At 37.3% G+C, this 19,678-nt stretch overlaps 4 protein-coding genes across 6 annotated transcripts in view; 3 read left to right on the top strand and 1 right to left on the bottom strand.

Moving 5' to 3' along the window:
• The window catches only part of LOC102585843 (serine/threonine-protein kinase tricorner), a 14,664-nt gene extending 9,778 nt beyond the window's left edge, over window positions 1–4,886 (top strand). For all 3 annotated transcript variants that reach the window (XM_006354417.2, XM_006354415.2, XM_006354416.2), the window contains 6 exons: window positions 2,084–2,215; window positions 2,302–2,415; window positions 2,520–2,567; window positions 3,376–3,460; window positions 3,561–3,617; window positions 4,401–4,886. In XM_006354417.2, coding sequence (XP_006354479.1) covers window positions 2,084–2,215; window positions 2,302–2,415; window positions 2,520–2,567; window positions 3,376–3,460; window positions 3,561–3,617; window positions 4,401–4,501 — 537 coding nt within the window. In that variant the 3' untranslated portion in view covers window positions 4,502–4,886. The remainder of the gene's footprint in view (window positions 1–2,083; window positions 2,216–2,301; window positions 2,416–2,519; window positions 2,568–3,375; window positions 3,461–3,560; window positions 3,618–4,400) is intronic.
• A 377-nt stretch (window positions 4,887–5,263) lies between these two features.
• LOC102585511 (probable protein kinase At2g41970) lies at window positions 5,264–8,147 on the bottom strand. Its single transcript, XM_006354414.2, has 7 exons — window positions 7,955–8,147; window positions 6,960–7,201; window positions 6,747–6,873; window positions 6,411–6,666; window positions 6,155–6,287; window positions 5,844–5,930; window positions 5,264–5,740 (listed from the first exon to the last, which is right to left on the bottom strand). The coding sequence occupies exons 1-7, from the start codon at window positions 8,091–8,093 to the stop codon at window positions 5,639–5,641; spliced, it is 1,086 nt and encodes a 361-aa protein (XP_006354476.1). The 5' UTR covers window positions 8,094–8,147; the 3' UTR covers window positions 5,264–5,638.
• Window positions 8,148–9,746: 1,599 nt separating this feature from the next.
• On the top strand, window positions 9,747–12,176 carry LOC102584647 (putative pentatricopeptide repeat-containing protein At3g23330). Its single transcript, XM_006354411.2, has one exon. It carries the CDS (start codon window positions 9,941–9,943, stop codon window positions 12,155–12,157), a length of 2,217 nt encoding a protein of 738 aa, XP_006354473.1. The 5' UTR covers window positions 9,747–9,940; the 3' UTR covers window positions 12,158–12,176.
• Window positions 12,177–13,792: 1,616 nt separating this feature from the next.
• Window positions 13,793–19,440, top strand: LOC102584967 (casein kinase I isoform delta-like). Its single transcript, XM_006354412.2, has 13 exons — window positions 13,793–13,888; window positions 13,991–14,031; window positions 14,626–14,695; window positions 14,793–14,941; window positions 15,018–15,113; window positions 16,216–16,286; window positions 16,926–16,987; window positions 17,066–17,129; window positions 17,231–17,315; window positions 18,163–18,289; window positions 18,399–18,448; window positions 18,543–18,573; window positions 18,985–19,440. Exons 1-13 carry the CDS (start codon window positions 13,813–13,815, stop codon window positions 19,128–19,130), a joined length of 1,068 nt encoding a protein of 355 aa, XP_006354474.1. The 5' UTR covers window positions 13,793–13,812; the 3' UTR covers window positions 19,131–19,440.
• The last annotated feature ends 238 nt before the right edge of the window (window positions 19,441–19,678 follow it).

Below are 19,678 nucleotides of genomic sequence, written 5' to 3'. Positions count from 1 at the left end.
GACCTCCACTCCTTCCTATCTAGAGTCATGTCCTCGGTAATGTGTAGCTGGGCCAAGTCCTGTCTAATCACCTCTCCCCAATACTTCTTGGGCCTACCTCTACCCCTCCGCGTACCCTCTACTACCAGCCCCTCGCACCTCCTCACTGGGGCGTCTGCGCCCCGTCTCTTCACATGTCCAAACCATCTCAGTCTCGCTTCCCTCAGCTTGTCCACCACAGAGGCCACTCCCACCTTCTCCCGGATAACCTCATTCCTAATCTTATCGCTCCTAGTGTGCCCACACATCCATCTCAACATCCTCATCTCCGCAACATGCATTTTCTGAACATGTGAGTTCTTGACTGGCCAACACTCCGCTCCATACAACAAGGCCGGTCTAACTACCACTCTGTAGAACTTACCTTTAAGTTTAGGCGGGATTTTCTTATCACACAAGACTCCAGAGGCAAGCCTCCATTTCATCCAAGCAACCCCAATACGATGTGTGACATCATCATCGATGTCGCCACTCCCTTGGATTACAGACCCAAGATACTTAAAACTTTCTTTCTTAGGAATGATCTGTGTGGCAAGTCTCACATCCACATTTGCCTCATCCAATGCGAACTACCACTCTGTAGAACTTACCTTTAAGTTTAGGCGGGATTTTCTTATCACACAAGACTCCAGAGGCAAGCCTCCATTTCATCCAAGCAGCCCCAATGCGATGTGTGACATCATCGTCGATGTCACCACTTTCTTGGATTACAGACCCAAGATACTTAAAACTTTCTTTCTTAGGAATGATCTGTGTGGCAAGTCTCACATCCACATCTGCCTCATCCAATGCATCACTGAATTTGCACCCCAAATATTCTGTTTTGGTCCTACTCAACCTGAACCCTTTGGACTCCAGCGTTTGTCTCCACACCTCCAACCTCGCATTAACTCTGTCCCGCGTCTCATCAATCAGTACTATGTCATCCGCAAATAACATACACCATGGGACATTCTCCTGAACGGACCGCGTCAACTCATCCATCACCAAAGCAAATAGAAAAGGGCTAAGGACTGATCCCTGGTGCAACCCCATCTCAACTGGGAAATGTTCCGAGTCTCCTCCAACCGTTCTAACCCGAGTCTTGGCTCCACCGTACATGTCCTTTATCGCCCTAATATAAATCATCGGGACACCTTTAGCCTCCAAGCACCTCCAGAGGACATTCCTTGGCACCTTGTCATATGCCTTTTCAAGGTCAATAAACACCATATGAAGGTCTCTCTTCCTTTCTCTATATTTTTCTACCAGTCTTCGCATCAGATGGATGGCTTCGGTAGTCGATCGTCCCGGCATGAATCCAAACTGATTCTCAGAGATGGACACCCCTCTTCTCACCCTCATCTCCACCACTCTCTCCCAAATCTTCATAGTATGGCTTAGCAATTTGATACCCCTATAGTTGTTACAGTTTTGGATATCACCCTTGTTTTTATACAACGGAACCATTGTACTCCATCTCCATTCATCAGGCATCTTTGCTGTCTTAAGAATAACATTAAACAACCCGGTTAACCACTCTATGCTTGCCTTGTCCGTGCTCTTCCAAAACTCCACCGGGATCTCATCGGGACCGGTCGCTTTTCCCCTGCTCATCCTACTAATAGCCCGACATCTTTCTAGGCACATGAGTTAAATGGATTTGCTACATGACCAATTTTAAACTACAAGAAGAGAGGTTCAATTACTATTCAGTGATTGGATCTTGGTACCTATATGTTCTTGTTTGACATCCATAGCCATTTCACTGTGACATAGAGGTAAGGTCCAAAAAAATCTGTCATGTTCTCTAAGCATGATTATTGCATTTAGCAACATTTGCCCAAGATGACTTCTAAGCGTTTTCTTCGTGCTGATTTAATCTTGCTCTTCTCACACTTTTCAACTATTGAAATGCCACACTGGATCAGCTCTATTGCATCAATTATAAAGTATATAACCTTTGGTGAAAACTTGGAATATTTGCATCAAATGTTGTAGCTTTCCAACTTCAAGTTCCATTGTGATTCTTTGTTGTTGACAATTAACTTTTGTCTTGTTACAGATAGTAAATTGGCGGACTCATCTTAAATTTCCTGAAGAGGCAAAACTGTCTCCAGAAGCAAAAGATCTCATATGTAAGCTCTTGTGTAATGTAGAGCAGAGACTTGGGACCAGAGGTGCTGATGAAATAAAGGTACTTGGTGTATTCAATGTGAAATCTCGTGAACACATGGAATGGGATTGAACTTGAACAAATTTAATTGGTTAACTGTCCTTCAGGCTCACCCATGGTTCAAAGGCGTTGAATGGGATAAACTTTATCAAATGAAAGCTGCATTTATTCCAGAAGTTAATGGCGAGTTGGATACTCAGAATTTTGAGAAGTTTGAAGAGGTATGCGGGTCGCTGCTCAGTCTTGTTTTCCCCATCAGTGCTACTGTAACCCTTTTGGTGCAATTCTTATTTGCTTGTTTGTCTTTTGCAAATTTGGTTTGCAGGGCGACAATCAAATTCCAACAGCAGCAAAATCAGGTCCATGGAGGAAGGTTAGTACCAATAAACTGCTGGTGAATTCATAATTTATAGGTGCATGTTGAAGTGAGGTTAACTCTGTCATTCTGCATTTGAATAATCAACTGATAGAGATGATTTTGTAAACTGCTTACTACTTTTTATAATTCATAGGGGCATCCAGTAATGCATTCTGCGATTGAATAATCAGCTGATAGGAACCATTTATATGGTCTTTATTCTAACTTCACTGTGCATATGCAAACTTGAATTTTTGCTAGTTCTCTGGGAGTAGCCGTTTGCTTTGTATACTTATCATAGCCCAAATACAATTTCTAGATGACAAATTAGAATTCCTGTTTACTACTTCTCTATGTGACAATTGAACCGAATTGGCAGTGAGATCAAAACAGATATATCTGTTTATTGAGCTGCTAGTGAGCAGACAAAGGTGCTGGTTTTTTGGTAAGGTAAATTCTGTAGTTTTGCAGAATTAAGTATACGGTTGTTTTTTCTGTTTCCAAATTGAAAAAATCCATGTAGTTTAACTACTTCTGAGGCATTGTAAAGGATAAAGGGTAAAAGCCAGTTGATAGGGAAGATGCTGCCTCCTTTATCAGGAACTAGTTTGGTAACAAATTTGTGTATAGAACTGTTTCAGTATTGAGCAAGAGGAAAATGTGTTTTTTTCCACCTCGGAAAAAGATAAAGAGAAAATGTTTCATTTTGCTATTTATCATCTGCTAATTTGGTTCATCAACTTCTATTGTCGTTTTCATCATGCACTCATAAGATTCCTGTCAGTGTTGAACCCTGTTTTGACCCTTTTGTTTGTTGTTACAGATGCTCTCCTCAAAGGATGTCAACTTTATGGGTTACACTTATAAAAACTTTGAGATTGTGAATGATAATGATGTTTCTCAAATGGGTACTTATCTTTTCCTTGCAGTAGATTATAATTATTCCATTTATCTTATTTGTAATTTTCAGTTTGTGTTTGTTTTGAAACGTTTATTTCTGTTTTTCAGCTGAATTGAAGAAGAAGAGCAACAAAGCTAAGAGGCCAACTGTGAAGTCACTTTTCAGTAGGATATCTGTCTTCCTTTTTAAAATTATTCCGGTTTTCATAGTACTATTGTAGACTGGAATTATTACTTCTTTAAACATTGCTCCCTAGAAAAAGAGATGCAATAACCAAGGAACGGTAATAATAGTGCCATGTCTTCACTTGCTCGAGTCGTAGTCATTTTCAGGAAACCTTATCCCAGGAAATGAGTTGCAACTTATACTGGATTGAGCATCACCGTCCTTTATGTAGATAGATTTTAAAGAGTTGGAGGTGAAGAGATTTTTTTTGAATTTCCCATCATGGTGGTAATTTGTCAGAAGGTAACAGCAGATATCTTATTGATGACTGAGAAATCCGTGAAGGACCAACCACAGCCTTTAAAACTCGGGGATAATGGGTTCATCTCTCTACCCTTCGCCGCTTAAATACCAGGCTTAGTTTGCATGGTGCAAGGCTCGAACCTATGACTTAAGCCCGGAGGCTTGAAACAGTGGATGTTACTATCCATTTTTAAGAAAACATCTACGCCTCAGTCCCCAACAAGTTGGGTCGGCTACTATATGAATCCTCAGTATTTCATTTAAGCTCAACTCATGCTATCAATCTGCTTTCAAGAAAATGATTTGATTATTGGTTGACGTTCTGTTTGCAATACCTTAACAGCATCTTGTCCATCTCTTTCATTTGTTCTTTCTCGTTTTTCTTCCTACTATTCATCTCTTATGAGTCATGACAGAGGGTATATGATATAGTTGGCAAGAAGAAACATGCTAATATATGTATTTTCATATGTTTGTAGGTGAGGATTCAGAAGCCACCGACTCTCAACAGGCTCATGGAAGTTTCCTTAATCTCTTACCTCCACACTTGGAATCCTCAAAGCAGGCTGAACAACTATAGCTACATCCAATACTAATCTGTTAATAACTTCATGACCATAGCCAAACCAAAGCAAACAGGGGCAACACAAACCCCTCGTCAAGTCAATAGCTTTCGTTGTTGTGTTTTTTAACCTAGGTGTGTTCCAAGTGTAAGTAAAGTATTCACGACGAAGGCAGTTTTGCAAATTCTGGTGTAACTGCCTTGGTTCATAGTTTGTGCTTGTTTTGTGTAAATTATTTCTTGGAAGTACATATATCATTCTTTTTGTTGCTAGTTTGTAATTTTGCTTACTCTCTAAGCTGCAGAAACTTGTGACCTTGTTCTTGTAATCTCTTCAAATTTGGGTTTATTTCTTTCAATAGCCCCATTCTCTAAAGATGAATGTTCTTGCTGGTTTTTTCTATCATGGATCTTTGGTCATCTCAACTATCAGGGAAACTACCTTTATTTGTCTGCTTTTGCTTTCTTTCAACAAAGATGATAGAAGAATGGAGAACAAGAATATCTCTGGGAATATAACAGGTGTTCCGTGGAATTAGTCGAGGTTTGGATTCAAAAACTATGGTTATAAAAAGAAAAAAAGAAATTCTCAGAGTTGTGAGTGTTTATCGAAAACAATCTTTTTACCCTACAAAGGTGGGGTAGAGTTGGCGTATATCCTATCCTCTCCAAATCCCACGTATGAGACTACACTTATCGACCTACATTTCAATAATTAGTGAACATATGTTATAACTGTGCAAAATCTAAAAGAAATAATATATCACCAACAATCCCTACTTGTAATCACACTTTCAACTCCCAGCTTATGTAAATAATAAATGGAAGTACAACATCCTTTTCAGCAAAAACATAAAAAACTTTTGTCCAAGTATCTTTCTTATAATACAAAAAAAAAGAAGAAAAATTTGGGTTACAGCAAAATTTTGAAATGGTTTCAACTTGTATAAAAAGACATGAACAGAAACAACATTATATCTGCTAGTACCAGAATCCTTGACTTGTACCACAACCTTGTTGATATTGAAAGTTAGCCCATGCTTGCGAGGGCGGATCCACAGTATCTGTTAATAAGAAATTCATAAACTTTAAATCCTGAATCCACCTCTGTCTGTTTGTTTCAATAATGTTGTAGAATAAGGCACTGATCCTGGTTTAGTCCGCGTTGAGAAGTGGCTGCAGTGCCTTGACCATAATTGACATGTTTGGTCTGAAAGCTGGCTCTTCTTGAATACAAAGTCCTACAAGAGCTGCCACCTGAGAAAGGAATAGCCAAATAGTGGTTACATAATGAGAGAAAAAACTAGTCCCTTTTTGCTTTACAAGAATTTGTTCAAATATAAAAAATTAAGAAGAAAACCTTAGCAACTGCCCTTGGAGGGTACTCATTATTTAGTTTTGGATCAACACACTCTTGAACTTTATCATCACTTAATAGTGGAGTTGCCTGCATTGAAGATGAATCAGTATATTAGAGGCACAAAAGAGAGATAAACATAACTAACAATTCTATATTGCTCGGACTCTTCAAAAATGTTGTCACTACCCGTACTGGATCCTCCAAAAGTGCACTACTTTCAAATTTAGTTCAGATGAGATGAACCTGTCAACATTTTTGAAGAGTTCGAACAACGTAACTAACAATTATTAGGTAGGATTAAGAGAATCTACCCATGTAACAAGACTTTGTTTCCCTTCAGGCATTGTATAATCAACTGCCTTCCTTCCTGTCAACAGCTCTAAGAGAACAACAGCAAAACTATAAACATCACTTCTGTCTGTTATCTTTTCTCCCAAGGCATACCTGTACCATAAATTAATTAACATCTTATTATGACACGATTTTCCCAGTAAGTTGAGGGTTCGAGTCACAATGGAGGATAAATGAGAACATGTTAGGTTAAGGTTAACAATGCAAAAGGCTTACTCTGGACCATGGTAACCATAACTCTCCTCAACTCTAGTGGAATCCTCTGAAGACTGATTTGTTAAGTCGAAATCAGCAACTTTCGCGGTAAAATCATCAAACAGTAGTACATTGCTAGATCTGACATCGCGATGAATAATTGGTTTATCATGTTTGTGTAGATATTCAAGGCCACTAGCTACACCACAAGCAATTTTAACTCTCTGATTCCAGGTAAGAACTAAACCAGGCTCAGCATTTTCTACTCCTTTTTTACCTATACAAACAGAACATCCAATAAACACTAATGATCCAATACAATTGCTAGGTCTGAACCTGAATGAACTATCGACGTACCATGTAATACATCATGCAATGTGCCCATGGTTGCAGACTCGTAAACCAAGATTCGATTATTTGCTTCTAAGCAATAACCTAACAGAGTCACAAAATGCTCATGTTTAAGTCCTGACACCATTTGTACCTGTATATATAAGAAGGAGATTAAAACATTTCGAGACATTGTTCTGTTTGTCCCAAAATAGTAGTACTCGAACACACACGACTCACCTGGTCTGCGAAGACAGGATCTGATTCTGAAGAAGAATCAGTATCCAATTGCTTTATTGCTACTTGCTGTCCATTGCTCAATGTAGCACCATAAACGCGGCCATAGGATCCCTCAGCAATAAGACCTTTCTCCGCGAAGTTATCAGTCAGTATATTTATCTCATCCAAGGACATGTCTGCACGTACATCAATTGGTACAACTTCTTGAGGAGGAGATTCATTTGACTCTCCTTCTTTATTAGCTGCATTATCAAAGAAACAACATTGAAGACGTAAGTAAGTAAATAGAAGTGTTTTCTCTCTAACAACTTAAGTTTTTAGATGATATGATCACACAATTCAACAGTTTTCATCAAGCTAACACGCATAAATCAACAGGATCATATCATGTCCCATGCACTAATAAGTCGATTTAGATCATAACGACTGAAGTCACATATCAACACTATGATAAAAAGACTAGGTTCTTCAATTTAGTTCTTTCTTATAGACTTTACACTACTTTTTTTTTTAAAACTGCTATGCTTTTTTCATTGTTTTCTTTTCCTTTTTCTTTTTCTTGAGTTTGATGCACTTGAACCGAGAGTCTTTCAGAAACAACCTCTCTACCTCCATGAGGTAGTGGTAAAGCCTGCGCACGCTCTACCCCCAGACCCACTTAGTGGAATTTCACTGGGTATGTTGTTGTTGTTCTTCTTCAATTTCTATTGTTGCTTCAACGGCGGATCCATGATTTTCACTATGGGGTTCAAAAAATAAGAAAAATTCACTAAGGGGTTCGAAAAATAAAAAAATAGTAACTAGACCTCTATAAATATATCTTATATATACCGTGTAACTTTTTGTAACACCATCGCCCCCTCCTAGATCCGCCTCTGCTCGGGATCTACACTACTTACTAGGATTTAGAACACTAGAAACTACATATCAACAATTTGATGCTCTAGCAAGACAAAAAACTTAACTATGATTACTACAAAAGAGAGATTCTTAACCTTGATTATGGGAATGATGTAATCTATCTTTGATGACATTGATGATAGATTTGATGGAACTAATGAAGATGATAGACAAAATTGCACTGATAATAAGGAAGCCATAGTTGACAAGATTTGATTCTGAAGAGGAAGACATTATTGTTCTGTTTCACAATTTTTGGAGTTAATTTCTTTACTTTTATACTACTAATAAAGCAATGGGAAATGTTTTATTTTAGTCAAATAACAACTACACTGGTGAATAATATAACAGCAATTTGCAAGGCTGCTAACTGCACATTTGAGTTGTTTAATTTACAATATAATTGATTAATTCAAACCAACAAGAGGATAAAGTTAAACAATGAGTACATAGGCCAAGTTGCTTAATTATTGTTACTTTTTTTAGTCTACTTGCAAGACACCTAAACTTTGGATTACCCTTTAGCATATACTCTCCCTCCCTCTCTGTCTTTCGAATTTTGAGATTCAAATAGAGTCGTTTCTGATAGTAATTTTTATATGAATTGTTAATTATTATAATTTATAATACTTTTAATGAAGTTCTCAAATACGTAATTTGTTTCAAAGAGTTTAACAATTCTATATATGAATTCATGATCAAAATTAAATTATTCAAAATATGTTAGGTAAATTGAAATAAGAGAATATATGGTTCTTCTTTTATTGTATTTAAAACGAAAAAGGCTCAAAACTACCCTTGAACTATCAAAAATAGCTCACAAATACCCTTAAACTATATTCTGGCTCAAAATTACCCTTCCGTCAAACTATTGAGTCATAAATACCCTTCTAATTAACAGAAGCTTGTAAGTGCCACATGGACGTCACATAAGCACCAAACAACTCCCACCTCCATATAGACTAATGAGATCCCTAATTACTAGTTTTCCCCTCATTTCTCTTAAAGATACGATTTCACCCATTTCCCCTCATTTTCGCTGTAGGGTTTCACAGATTTCCCCTCATTTCGCGGTTGGGTTTCAAAGTTGATTTCGCGGCGGTTCTAGGTTAAGAAACTATTTCACCCCTTTCTTCACTTCGCTGTTAGGGTTTCGAAAGGGGTGAAATAGTTTCTTAACCTAGAACCACCGCGAAATCAATTTTGAAACCCAATCGCGAAATGAGGGGAAATTTGTGAAACCCTAAAGCGAAAATGAGGTGAAATGGGTGAAGTCGTATCTTAAGAGAAATTAGGGGAAAACTAGTAATGGGAAATGGGTGAAATGAGGGGAAAACTAGTAATTATGGATCTTATTAGTCTGTGTGGAGGTGGGAGTTGTTTGGTGCTTATGTGGTGTCCATGTGGCAGTTAACATATTTCTGTTAATTAGAAGGGTATTTATGACCCAATAGTTTGACGGAAGGGTAATTTTGAGCCAGAATATAGTTTAAGGGTAAATGTGAGCTATTTCCGATAGTTCAAGTGTAGTTTTGAGCCTTTTCCGTATTTAAAATTATGGCTTTGAACTAAAATACACCATCGATCTTGAAACATGATTGAAATACACCCTAAATTCTCACAAAGTTTAGATGTGTTTTCAATACTTCTCTCGATTTTTTATTAAGAGTCTCACGGTCCTACAAGAGTTTGTAACCATTTGCTATACATACTATGTGGCAAATCGGAGTGTAGTTATGTTCAATTAGTCAAATAGAAGAATGTTTTTAAGATTGTCGATAGTTCGAGAATGAAACTAATAATTCACGTCAAGTTCATATTTTCGATTTCTCTCATTTATAAATTTGAAAGAATATTTTAAACTTACCCCAAATATTTGAAGTACACCTCATTTTTTCCATTGGAACTCTCCTTCCCCTTCTCTGTTCTTCTTGTTACAGAAACAGCTGATTGTAAATCCCAACAAAGACTCCATTTTTACTGTTGAATGAGAATCACCATTGAAACACAACATCACATTCTCAAATAATCTTTCTGATGAGCTTTTCAACGAAGTAATTGACGATCCCATTGAGCTAAAAATGGAATCTTCCAGAGAAAATCTTGTCAAAACTCTTTTAAGGAACCCATCTTCCATCAAAACAAAGTCACAAGCTAAGCAACTCCATGCCCAAATAGTGAAAACAAGAGGGTCAAGGTCTGTTTCACTTGCCACCATCATTCTTGGCATTTACTCTGACCTTAACCTTCTTAAAGAGTCTTTAGAAGTTTTTAACAACTTTCGTTATGTACCCACTAAAGCTTGGAAATCTGTTGTCAGGTGTTACTCTTGTCATGGTTATTTTCGTGATTCTTTAGCTTGTTTTGTTGAAATGAGGGGTTGGGGAAAGTTGCCAGGTAGTGATGTTTTCCCTTCTGTTGTAAGAGCATGTACCCATTTGAAGGAATTGAGGGTTGGTGAGTCTGTTCATGGTTGTGTTATCAGGTTTGGTATGGAATCTGATCTTTATACTGGGAATGCACTCATGAATATGTATGCAAAATTGCAGGTTTCATCGCATGACTATCATGTGTTTGATGAAATTCCCCAGTCTGATCGCGTTTATAGTCGTAGAAGTAGTTTGGCTCAAGATTCTGATATTGGAATTCTGAGAAATGAGTTGATAAGGAGTGAAAAAAGTCATTTTGAGCCTTTAAGTGGAAGGAGAGTGAAAAATGCTAAAGGATTAGATAGTGTGAGTAAGATTTTTCAAATGATGCCAGATAAAGATGTTGTGTCGTGGAATACTGTGATTGGTGGAAATGTACAAAGTGGGTTGTATGAAGAAGCTCTGGAAAGGTTAAGGGAGATGAGCAATGCCTATTTGAAGCCTGACTGTTTTACTTTGTCAAGTGTCCTTCCTGTCTTTGCGAGGCATGTAGATGTCTTAAAGGGAAAAGAGATTCATGGTTATGCAATTAGACACGGGTTTGACAAAGATGAGTTTATTGGGAGTAGTTTAATTGATATGTACGCAACTTGTACCAGGGTTGAGGATTCTTATAGGGTGTTTAATTTATTATCAGAAAAGGATGACGTTTCATGGAACTCAATAATAGCAGGATGTGTGCAAAATGGTACTTTTGATGAAGGGCTGGGACTGTTTAGGCAGATGTTAGCAGCTAATGTCAAGCCTGTGGAAGTTTCTTTCTCAGCTATACTGCCTGCCTGTGCTCATTTGACAACACTACATCTGGGGAAACAGCTCCATGCATACATAATAAGAGTGGGGTTTGCTCAAAACATGTATATAGCTAGCTCACTTGTGGACATGTATGCCAAATGTGGGAAGATAATGACTGCTAGATGGATTTTTGATAAGATGGAGATACACGATTCAGTTTCATGGACGGCCATAATCATGGGGTATGCATTGAATGGTCATGCCCGCGAGGCCACTATTCTTTTTGAAAATATGCAACATGATAAGATAAAGCCCAATGCTGTGGCTTATCTAGCTATTTTAACTGCTTGCAGCCATGCTGGTTTGGTTGATGAAGGTTGGAATTATTTTACAAGTATGAGCAGATATGGTGTTTCTCCTGACCTCGAGCACTATACTTCTATTGCAGATCTTCTTGGTCGTGCTGGAAGATTAATGGAAGCTTATAAATTTATCAATGACATGCCTATAAAGCCCACCGGGAGTATTTGGGCTACGCTGCTATCAGCTTGCCGAGTTCACAAAAATGTTGAACTGGCTGAAAAAGTTGCCAAAGAAATGACTACAGCTGATCCTGGGAACATGGGACCTTATCTGCTCTTGTCAAATATGTATTCAGCAGCTGGGAGATGGAACGATGCATCAAAATTAAGAACTAATATGAAGAAGAAAGGAATGAGAAAACCACCAGCTTGCAGCTGGATAGAAGTTAGGAACCAGGTGCATGCTTTTGTCTCGGGAGACATATCTCACCCATGTTATGATCAGATACATGTAGCACTAAGAGATCTTTATGAACGCTTGAAACAAGAAGGTTACGTTCCTCAGATTAGTGAGGCACTACATGATGTTGATGAGGAGCAAAAGAGTGATTTGCTGTATACTCATAGTGAACGGCTTGCGATAGCTTTCGGCATTATTAGTACACCTGCTGGGACAACCATTCGCATAATTAAGAATCTCCGTGTATGCATAGACTGTCACACAGCCATAAAGTTCATATCCAAAATTCTGGGGAGAGATATAATTGTTAGAGATAATAGTCGATTTCACCTTTTCAAAGATGGGAATTGTTCATGTGGAGACTACTGGTGATGGTAACTATGGATTTGTATCCATAATGTAGCATAAAGGGCTTTATTATAAGCAATAAAAGGGGAAAATACATATGGGAAGGTTTCTAGGAAATGACAGATTATATAGGTGTTCAGACGGTCTCTAGTATTTCACATTTTATGAGAAAATCTAGAGATCGTTCCTCAGTGCTTTGATATGAAAGTTACGCGGTCTTCCGAACGCTGTTCAACTGTATGGTATTGGAGGCATGGATATCATCAATCCATTAAGCTAGCAAACTGGATAAATGTCCTGATGTGAACTTTCAATTTCTCTTGGTGTTACAAAAGGTTAGAGACCTTGAAGCTGTAATATTCTTGAGCTTATGGCTGTTGTGCCTTCGTTGGTGATGGAATTTTGGAATTCCGCAAGGTCATATACAAGTGAGGAGGATTCTTGGAACTTGACTTATAACTTTAAATTTTTTCCTGTAAATTATAATTTTTTCTGGGACTTTAGAATATTTTGTGCAACCTGAAAAAGAGAAGTTGTGGTGTCAAATGTAGTGCTATCTTTGTCATTTAGAAGCTACCTTTGTGGATATGATTATGTATTGTTAGACACTTCTGCAGGGTAAGATATGGAACTTCTGAATGGTCAGAAGGTGGTTTTTCTTTCTTTTCAGGACCGCTTCATTACATTCGTTGCACTTCCTTGTTGCTGAAAAGTTTAGGAGCTCTCACCAATTCTAGCAAAGATTCATTCCTCTTCTAAATTGCTTGCTAGATATCTGGTCAAGCTGCAAGAACTGTAAGTCTTTTACGCAGATGATAACATGCGGCACCATGCTACAATCTGAACATGCAAAGTACTTGTCACATCTTGATAGTGCAAATAAATATCATGATGCTTTAAGGAGGCTGTAGAACTAAAGCTTGAATCAAGCATCATGATATTTATTTCTTCTCATATGTTCTAGCCTTGGGGCCAGAGTTACCTGACACTTGTTGCTGGTGGGAGGTGATAGGTATTCCATTGAATTAGTCGAGGTGCGCGCAAGTTGGCTCGGACACTACGTTTATAAAAAGAAAATGACAAGATGATTACTTGATCTACATAATTCTTCTTCAAGAAAAAAAAAAAGAAGGAAAAAAAAGTTCTTGATATCTTCTTAGTGGAGAACATTTCAATTTTAACCTCTCAACCAGCTTTGACAAATTCATGTTATCTGGGTAAGACACTACAAAAAGTAAACTCATTAAAAATTGATGAGTTGACTATGGTATATTAAAATAATATAAGCATGATGCACTTGTTCAATAAAACCAAGTTTAATTTTGTGATATTTTATTTCAAATTGATCCAAAAAAAACATATTGATATTGTGCAATTATGAAACATTCAAAATTATATACTAAGAGAGGAATTTTGGTGTGCTTAGACTCTCTTCATTGGAGAATTCAAGCTATACATGAAAATCACAGCAATTTCCCTGTCTAACTGAAGTAGTTTCTCATGAATTCAGGCCATCTGTGTTGATTGTTCCTTACTCTTGCTCATCCTTTCGTAAGGCCATGGCCCTGGAACACAGAGAATTGTGAGGTGAAATTAACTTTGTTATTTGCTGACTAGGCTTGAGATTTTCCAACTCTCATTCTCGTTTGGTGTTGTTATCATTTATTCAATCTTTGACCATGGATCATGTGGTTGGTGGCACGTATAAATTGGGTCGGAAGGTCGGTAAAGGATATTTTGCGGAACTTTATTTGGGTAATCTCCAGGTGTATTTCTGATTGTTGTTAATTTCAATTGTAGCTCAACTTTTCTGTTATGGGGTTTGAGTTGACCTTGAGTTTTGTTTTTTTGTATCAGGGATAAATGTGCAAACTGAAGAAGAAGTTGCTGTGAAGCTGGTGAGTATGTTGATTAGCTGAAGCTGGAAGTTCACCACATTAACATGGTGTCAATTGTGTTAGAGATTTAGCCTTTCACTGGAATTGAATAAAATTAAAAAAGTTAGTTTTGCGGAAGCTGAAAATTCACTCCATAATTTGCTGTCAATTGTCTTAAGATTGAGCCATTCACTAAGTAAACTTAACAACCTAATAAAGTTGAGAAGAATGACTCTTTCACTGGAAGATGAGAGGATTATTCTTGAATCATAAGTTTTCATAATATAAAACTTAAAATATGATAGATGAACATTGCAATTTTGGCTGAATGTTCGAGTAACATTGTTTATTTGGCCCTTTTCTCGGTTCTAGTTTGTTAGTGTGCATTTGCTGGATATAGCTTCTATTTCTGACGAGTCTTGATTTTGCTTAATTATTCAAGATCAGCATATTTGTTTGGTAGGGGATCCTATTGTGATATATTTATGGACTTCATATGTGGTTTGCTTCTCACCAGCTGTCCAGAGTGTGTTTCTAGTGCTACGTTTAGTATTATGGTTTCTTCTTTGGTACATTAGCTTTGCTGTTTCCAGAATCTAATTTTTTGGTTTGCAGGAATCAACTAAAACAGAACACCCTCAGCTTCATTATGAATCAAAGCTGTATAGGCTTCTACAAGGAGGAAGTAAGTGATAGCTTCTACCCATGAATTTCGATGACTGTTATATTTTCTTGCTGAACTGATTTTTTAAATATTTTTTTTATCATTTTCTTATTTCAAGCTGGAATTCCAAATGTCCGGTGGTTTGGCGTTGAAGGTGAATACAATGCCATGGTTATTGACCTTCTTGGGCCAAGTTTGGAAGACTTGTTTAACTATTGCAATAGGAGGTTCACTTTAAAGACAGCTTTAATGCTGGCAGATCAATTGGTAAATAGCCAAAATTATATACTGATTAAAGCATAATTATTGCAGCTGGTTGCCTGATACTTATTCTCTGATGCAGATTAATAGGATTGAATATATGCACTCAAGAGGATTTCTTCACCGTGACATTAAGCCCGAAACCTTCTTAATGGGTACAGGGCGTAAAGCAAATCAGGTGTGCACTTCATTATATGTTCTCTAAGTGTACATGTATGTCTATGGTTGACAACAAAGTTATATGCTCCGATTATTTTTCCTAGATATTCTGGAAAGTTCTCCACTTACTTGTTTGGGAACTAAATCACCGAGGAATTAGACAAGTTGGTTATCTATTAGGGTTTTGGGTTACAGTGCTCCTCCAGCATTTGTGGAGCTGGACATATTGTAGCCTGCTTGTTGAGCTCGAACAAAGAACTTTAATTTGGGATGGAAGGGTTACATTCTTTTTTTGGATATTCCCTTATGTCACTCAAGAACTCGTACTTCTTATCTTTCTCTCTCGTGTACACCTCTGCCATTCTCTTCTCTTAGGGCTCAATGAAGTTGATCCCTGTGATGTGAACCTTTACATTCTTGTCCAAGTAAGCTCTAGCTAACTAGCCAGGTGTGCATTTCTTTCAGTTTCCCGGAACAATGCTCAAAATCCTGTGCATTGTGCAGTTGCATATTCTTGGAAACATTTTTTTAGAACTGGTACTATTAAAAAAATTGTAAAAATTAAAATTCTTGGACACATTTAATATGTTGAAAGATTCGCCTCTTTCTTTAGTTTATGTTTTCCAGCATAATGCTTATGTTTGAGCTTGGGATGCCAACAAACAACAACAACATACCCAGTAATTGCCAACAAAATTCTGGTAATTAGGCACGTGCAAGCTATGTTGCTCGGACTCTCCGAAAATGGTGCCGCACCCGTGTTGGATCCTTCAAAATGCACTACTTTTGAAGGATCTGATATGCACCCGTCGACATTCTTGAAAAGTCCGAGCGACATAGCTTGCAAGTGGAAGAAATATTTCCTACCTGGAAGGAGGATAAAGTTCCTCCAATCTTTAATTTATAAACAAACTGACCTAGCCAGAGAACCTGTCATCCTATCTTGTATGATGCTACTAAACATGAGCATTTTGTAATTACTTGATCAGCAGCTTCCTGTCTCGGTAGTACCTTTGTTAATCTACACTAGAACGAGTTTATGAATCTGATGAAAAATAATTCCAATGACATGACCTATGCATCTCTAAGTCAGTTTTGGGTGTTCTATTTTGTTAAAACAGGTATACATAATTGACTATGCTCTTGCCAAGAAATACAGAGATCATGAGACATATGAGCATATACCATTCAGGTATCAACCTCTTCTGTTCCTTAAAGATCTCATATGTCTTCCATTTCTAGAAATTAAAAAGGAATATTACTTGCTTAGGTGATTTAATAATTGGTCAATTCACTACAATGTGTTAGTAACGACGATTGCTTGAGAAGCTGAAGGTTGAATCTTTTTCCAATTGTTTCTTTGGCAGCTTCATTTTTTGACCTTTTGGAGTAATGAGGATTTAAACTTTTGCTCGAACCTAGTTATGTCCTTCCCTGATTTTTAATATTTGTTTCAAAGATCTCTTTTGCATAAGCTGAACCAAAGAAATTAAAGCTGCCCTTATTGATACGGAAAACCGTCTTGTTTGATTAGATTTGTGTAGATTTTGAATGCACATGGTGTACTATGTTATTGAGAAATAAAAAGGCGGATGAAAAGGTACTCCATTCCTGCTAAGATGCTTCTCTTATTTTGTTCTTTTCCTTTCTGACTCTTCTATATACACTTCCAAGCTTCTCAATAGTTGATATTGAAATCAAGAAACAAATTTGGAGGTTCTGCATTCTTTTTAAGCTTTTCTTTCCTTGACCTTATTTTTAGTAGAGTTTAGAGTGGATGGTTGGAGTGTAATATGGATTGTTGAACGACTTACTTTGCTTCCTTTGACAGGGAAAACAAAAGGCCCACAGGAACAGCTCGTTATTCTAGTGTTAGCACCCATCTTGGAGTTGGTAAGTGAGGATGATATTACCTGAAGCACCTAAGAGTATTTTAAACTTTACATAATTACTTCTCTTCCTTGTATGCAGAACAAAGCAGAAGAGACGATCTGGAGTGTCTTGGTTATGTGCTTATGTATTTTTTGAGAGGAAGGTTTGGAAATTACAGATAATGTTTATATTTGGTGCCTGTATGGTTATTTCCATGTGCATTACTTGTTTCTTACAATTAGCATATTTAATTGTCTTTTCTAGTCTGCCATGGCAAGGTCTGAAAGCTGACGGCAAAAAGCAGAAATATGCCAAGATTACTGAAAAGAAGATGCTTACACCTATAGAGGTAGTGTCTTTATGTACATTTCAACAACAACAACATACCTAGTTAAATCCCACTAAGTGGGGTCTGGGGAGGGTAGACTGTATGCAGACCTTACCACTACCTCGTGGAGGTAGAGAGAATGTTTCCGCTAGACCCTCAGCTCAAGTACAACAAACCCAAGTAAAAGAAGAAGAAAAACAATGAAGAGAGCATAACAATTAATAAGAAAGTAGTATAAAATCTACCCTTCGGAGTGACCCAGTGGTTTGGGCTTGGGACTTCCAAGTTGGAGGTCTCAAGTTCGAAATCCCTTGTCAGCGAAAGCAAGGGGTTGTCTTTTGGGTCGAGTTGCACCGGGCTTGCCTAGTGCGGGTTAGCTCTCTTGTGTGGTTTGCGAGCTATTGCATAGGAGCGGGGGTTTTACCCTGTGCACACCCAAAGGGTAGCGGCTGCAGGTTTCCCTTGTCATAAAAAAAAAAAAGTAGTGTAAAGTCTACAAGAAAGAAACAATAACAACAACAAAATAGTGTGATAATCGAAACATTGTAAACAACATATGGCAAGAACTACATGGTACGACTAGTACTAAGACATGCACTAACAAGCTTAAGCGACCTCCACGGCTTCTTATCTAGAGTCATGTCCTTGGTAATATGAAGTTGCATCATATCCTGTCTAATCACCTCCCCCCAATACTTTTTCAGCCTACCTCTACCCCTCCGCCTACCCCCTACAATCAGCCTCTCGCACCTCCTCACTGGGGTGTCAGTGCACCTCCTCGCTGGGTCTTGCAAATATATCTGTCCTAAATTATACCATCTCTCATCAAACTGCATAACGACCTATTCCGCTGGTCTCTGTTAAACAGGTGCTTTGCGAATCCTATCCCTCAGAATTCATATCATATTTTTATTATTGCCGATCATTACAGTTTGAGGACAAGCCAGATTACTCATACCTGAAGAGGCTATTCCGTCACCTTTTCATTAGTGAGGGTATGTTTTTTGTTTCATGATCTGTTTCCTCCTTTATATTATCTCTTTGGCACAACAAGTTATATTTCTATAGTCTTATACAACAAAAATATTTTTGTATGCATTGCAGGTTTTCAATTTGACTATTTGTTTGATTGGACTATCTTGAAGTATCCCCAAGTCTGTATTTAATCTGCTCTTGCTAAAAATTATCTACTGCTTGATTTTTGCACTGTAAAAGATGCCCTAATCTTACATTTTATTTGTTTTTCAGCAAATTGCAAGATCGCCAGAAAAGATCCCTGGTATTGTTTCAAGAAACTTTGACTTCAGAAGTAGCAGTTTAAATTTCTAATATTATCATGATGTTAGCACAATAGCACTTTAGTGGACGTTTCGATATAAAAATTGTGATTTTTATTTCTTTTAAAATAGTATTTGTTTTTAAGTGGACTCAAGTGTGTTTGGACATGAATACATATTGGAGTTGATTTTGAACTTTTGTGACTGATTTAGAGGGAGGGGGGATGTGAATTCTATGTCCAAATAGCTTTTTCGGAACAAAATTCCTGGAAAAAGTGAAAATGTCCATGTTGAACAAGAAACGCGTTATAGCAGGCTAAAATTTATTGATGGTGATTTCTTTTTTATACTGTCAGGATGTATAAATTATCTTCGATATGTTTGTTGATGGTTTTTTTGTGTTCCTTTTTTAGATCAGAAGAAGGAGAAGAAGAAAGTGAAATTTGCAGAAGATATGGTGGAGCCAAGTGGGAACAGTGAAGAATATAGAAAGCTTCATCGTTCTAATAGGGTCAAGAATGCTCTTAAACGATATGAAATTGAACAAAAATGTCCTTAGTTAATAGTTTGTTCTAAAACGTCACTATCGTCAATAGTTTGATCCAAAAATATCTGTCTAAAAGAATTGGCATTAAGGAGACATATCCTATTTCACATCAAGAATAGGACCAAAAAAAGCATGGGACCAAAAAAAGACAACATAATAAAACAGTAGTAGTAGAAGTTAGCTTTATACATATTGTGTGTCTGAATTGACAACGTGTTTTTGAGGTCATTTGCCACTATTTGTTGTCTGTCTCTTGGCATGTGAAAGTAACATTGCAAATGCACAAATAGACAAAATATGCCTGTGATTTTGGTTATGGTGATCTTTTTTGCAGACCATGATTGTTTTATTTAAGTATTATCTTACAATATGATCTTATTGTCTGTCAGAGCATGCCTATTGAGACAAAAAAGGATGTTCTGATTAATATGCACTTCTGCTGTCACCACTTAATATAAAATTTATATAATATAGTTTTACTTCTTATCTTCCCTTTTTTTAGTGTATGTATTGGTGAACTTTCACGTTTTGGGATTTCACTCAAAATGTTATTGAATTTG

The sequence above is a fragment of the Solanum tuberosum genome, unplaced genomic scaffold (assembly GCF_000226075.1).
Source record: "Solanum tuberosum cultivar DM 1-3 516 R44 unplaced genomic scaffold, SolTub_3.0 scf00174, whole genome shotgun sequence".
NCBI lineage: Eukaryota > Viridiplantae > Streptophyta > Magnoliopsida > Solanales > Solanaceae > Solanum > Solanum tuberosum.
Note: the sequence above shows the minus strand (reverse complement) of the source record. Positions and strands in the feature narration are given on the sequence as shown.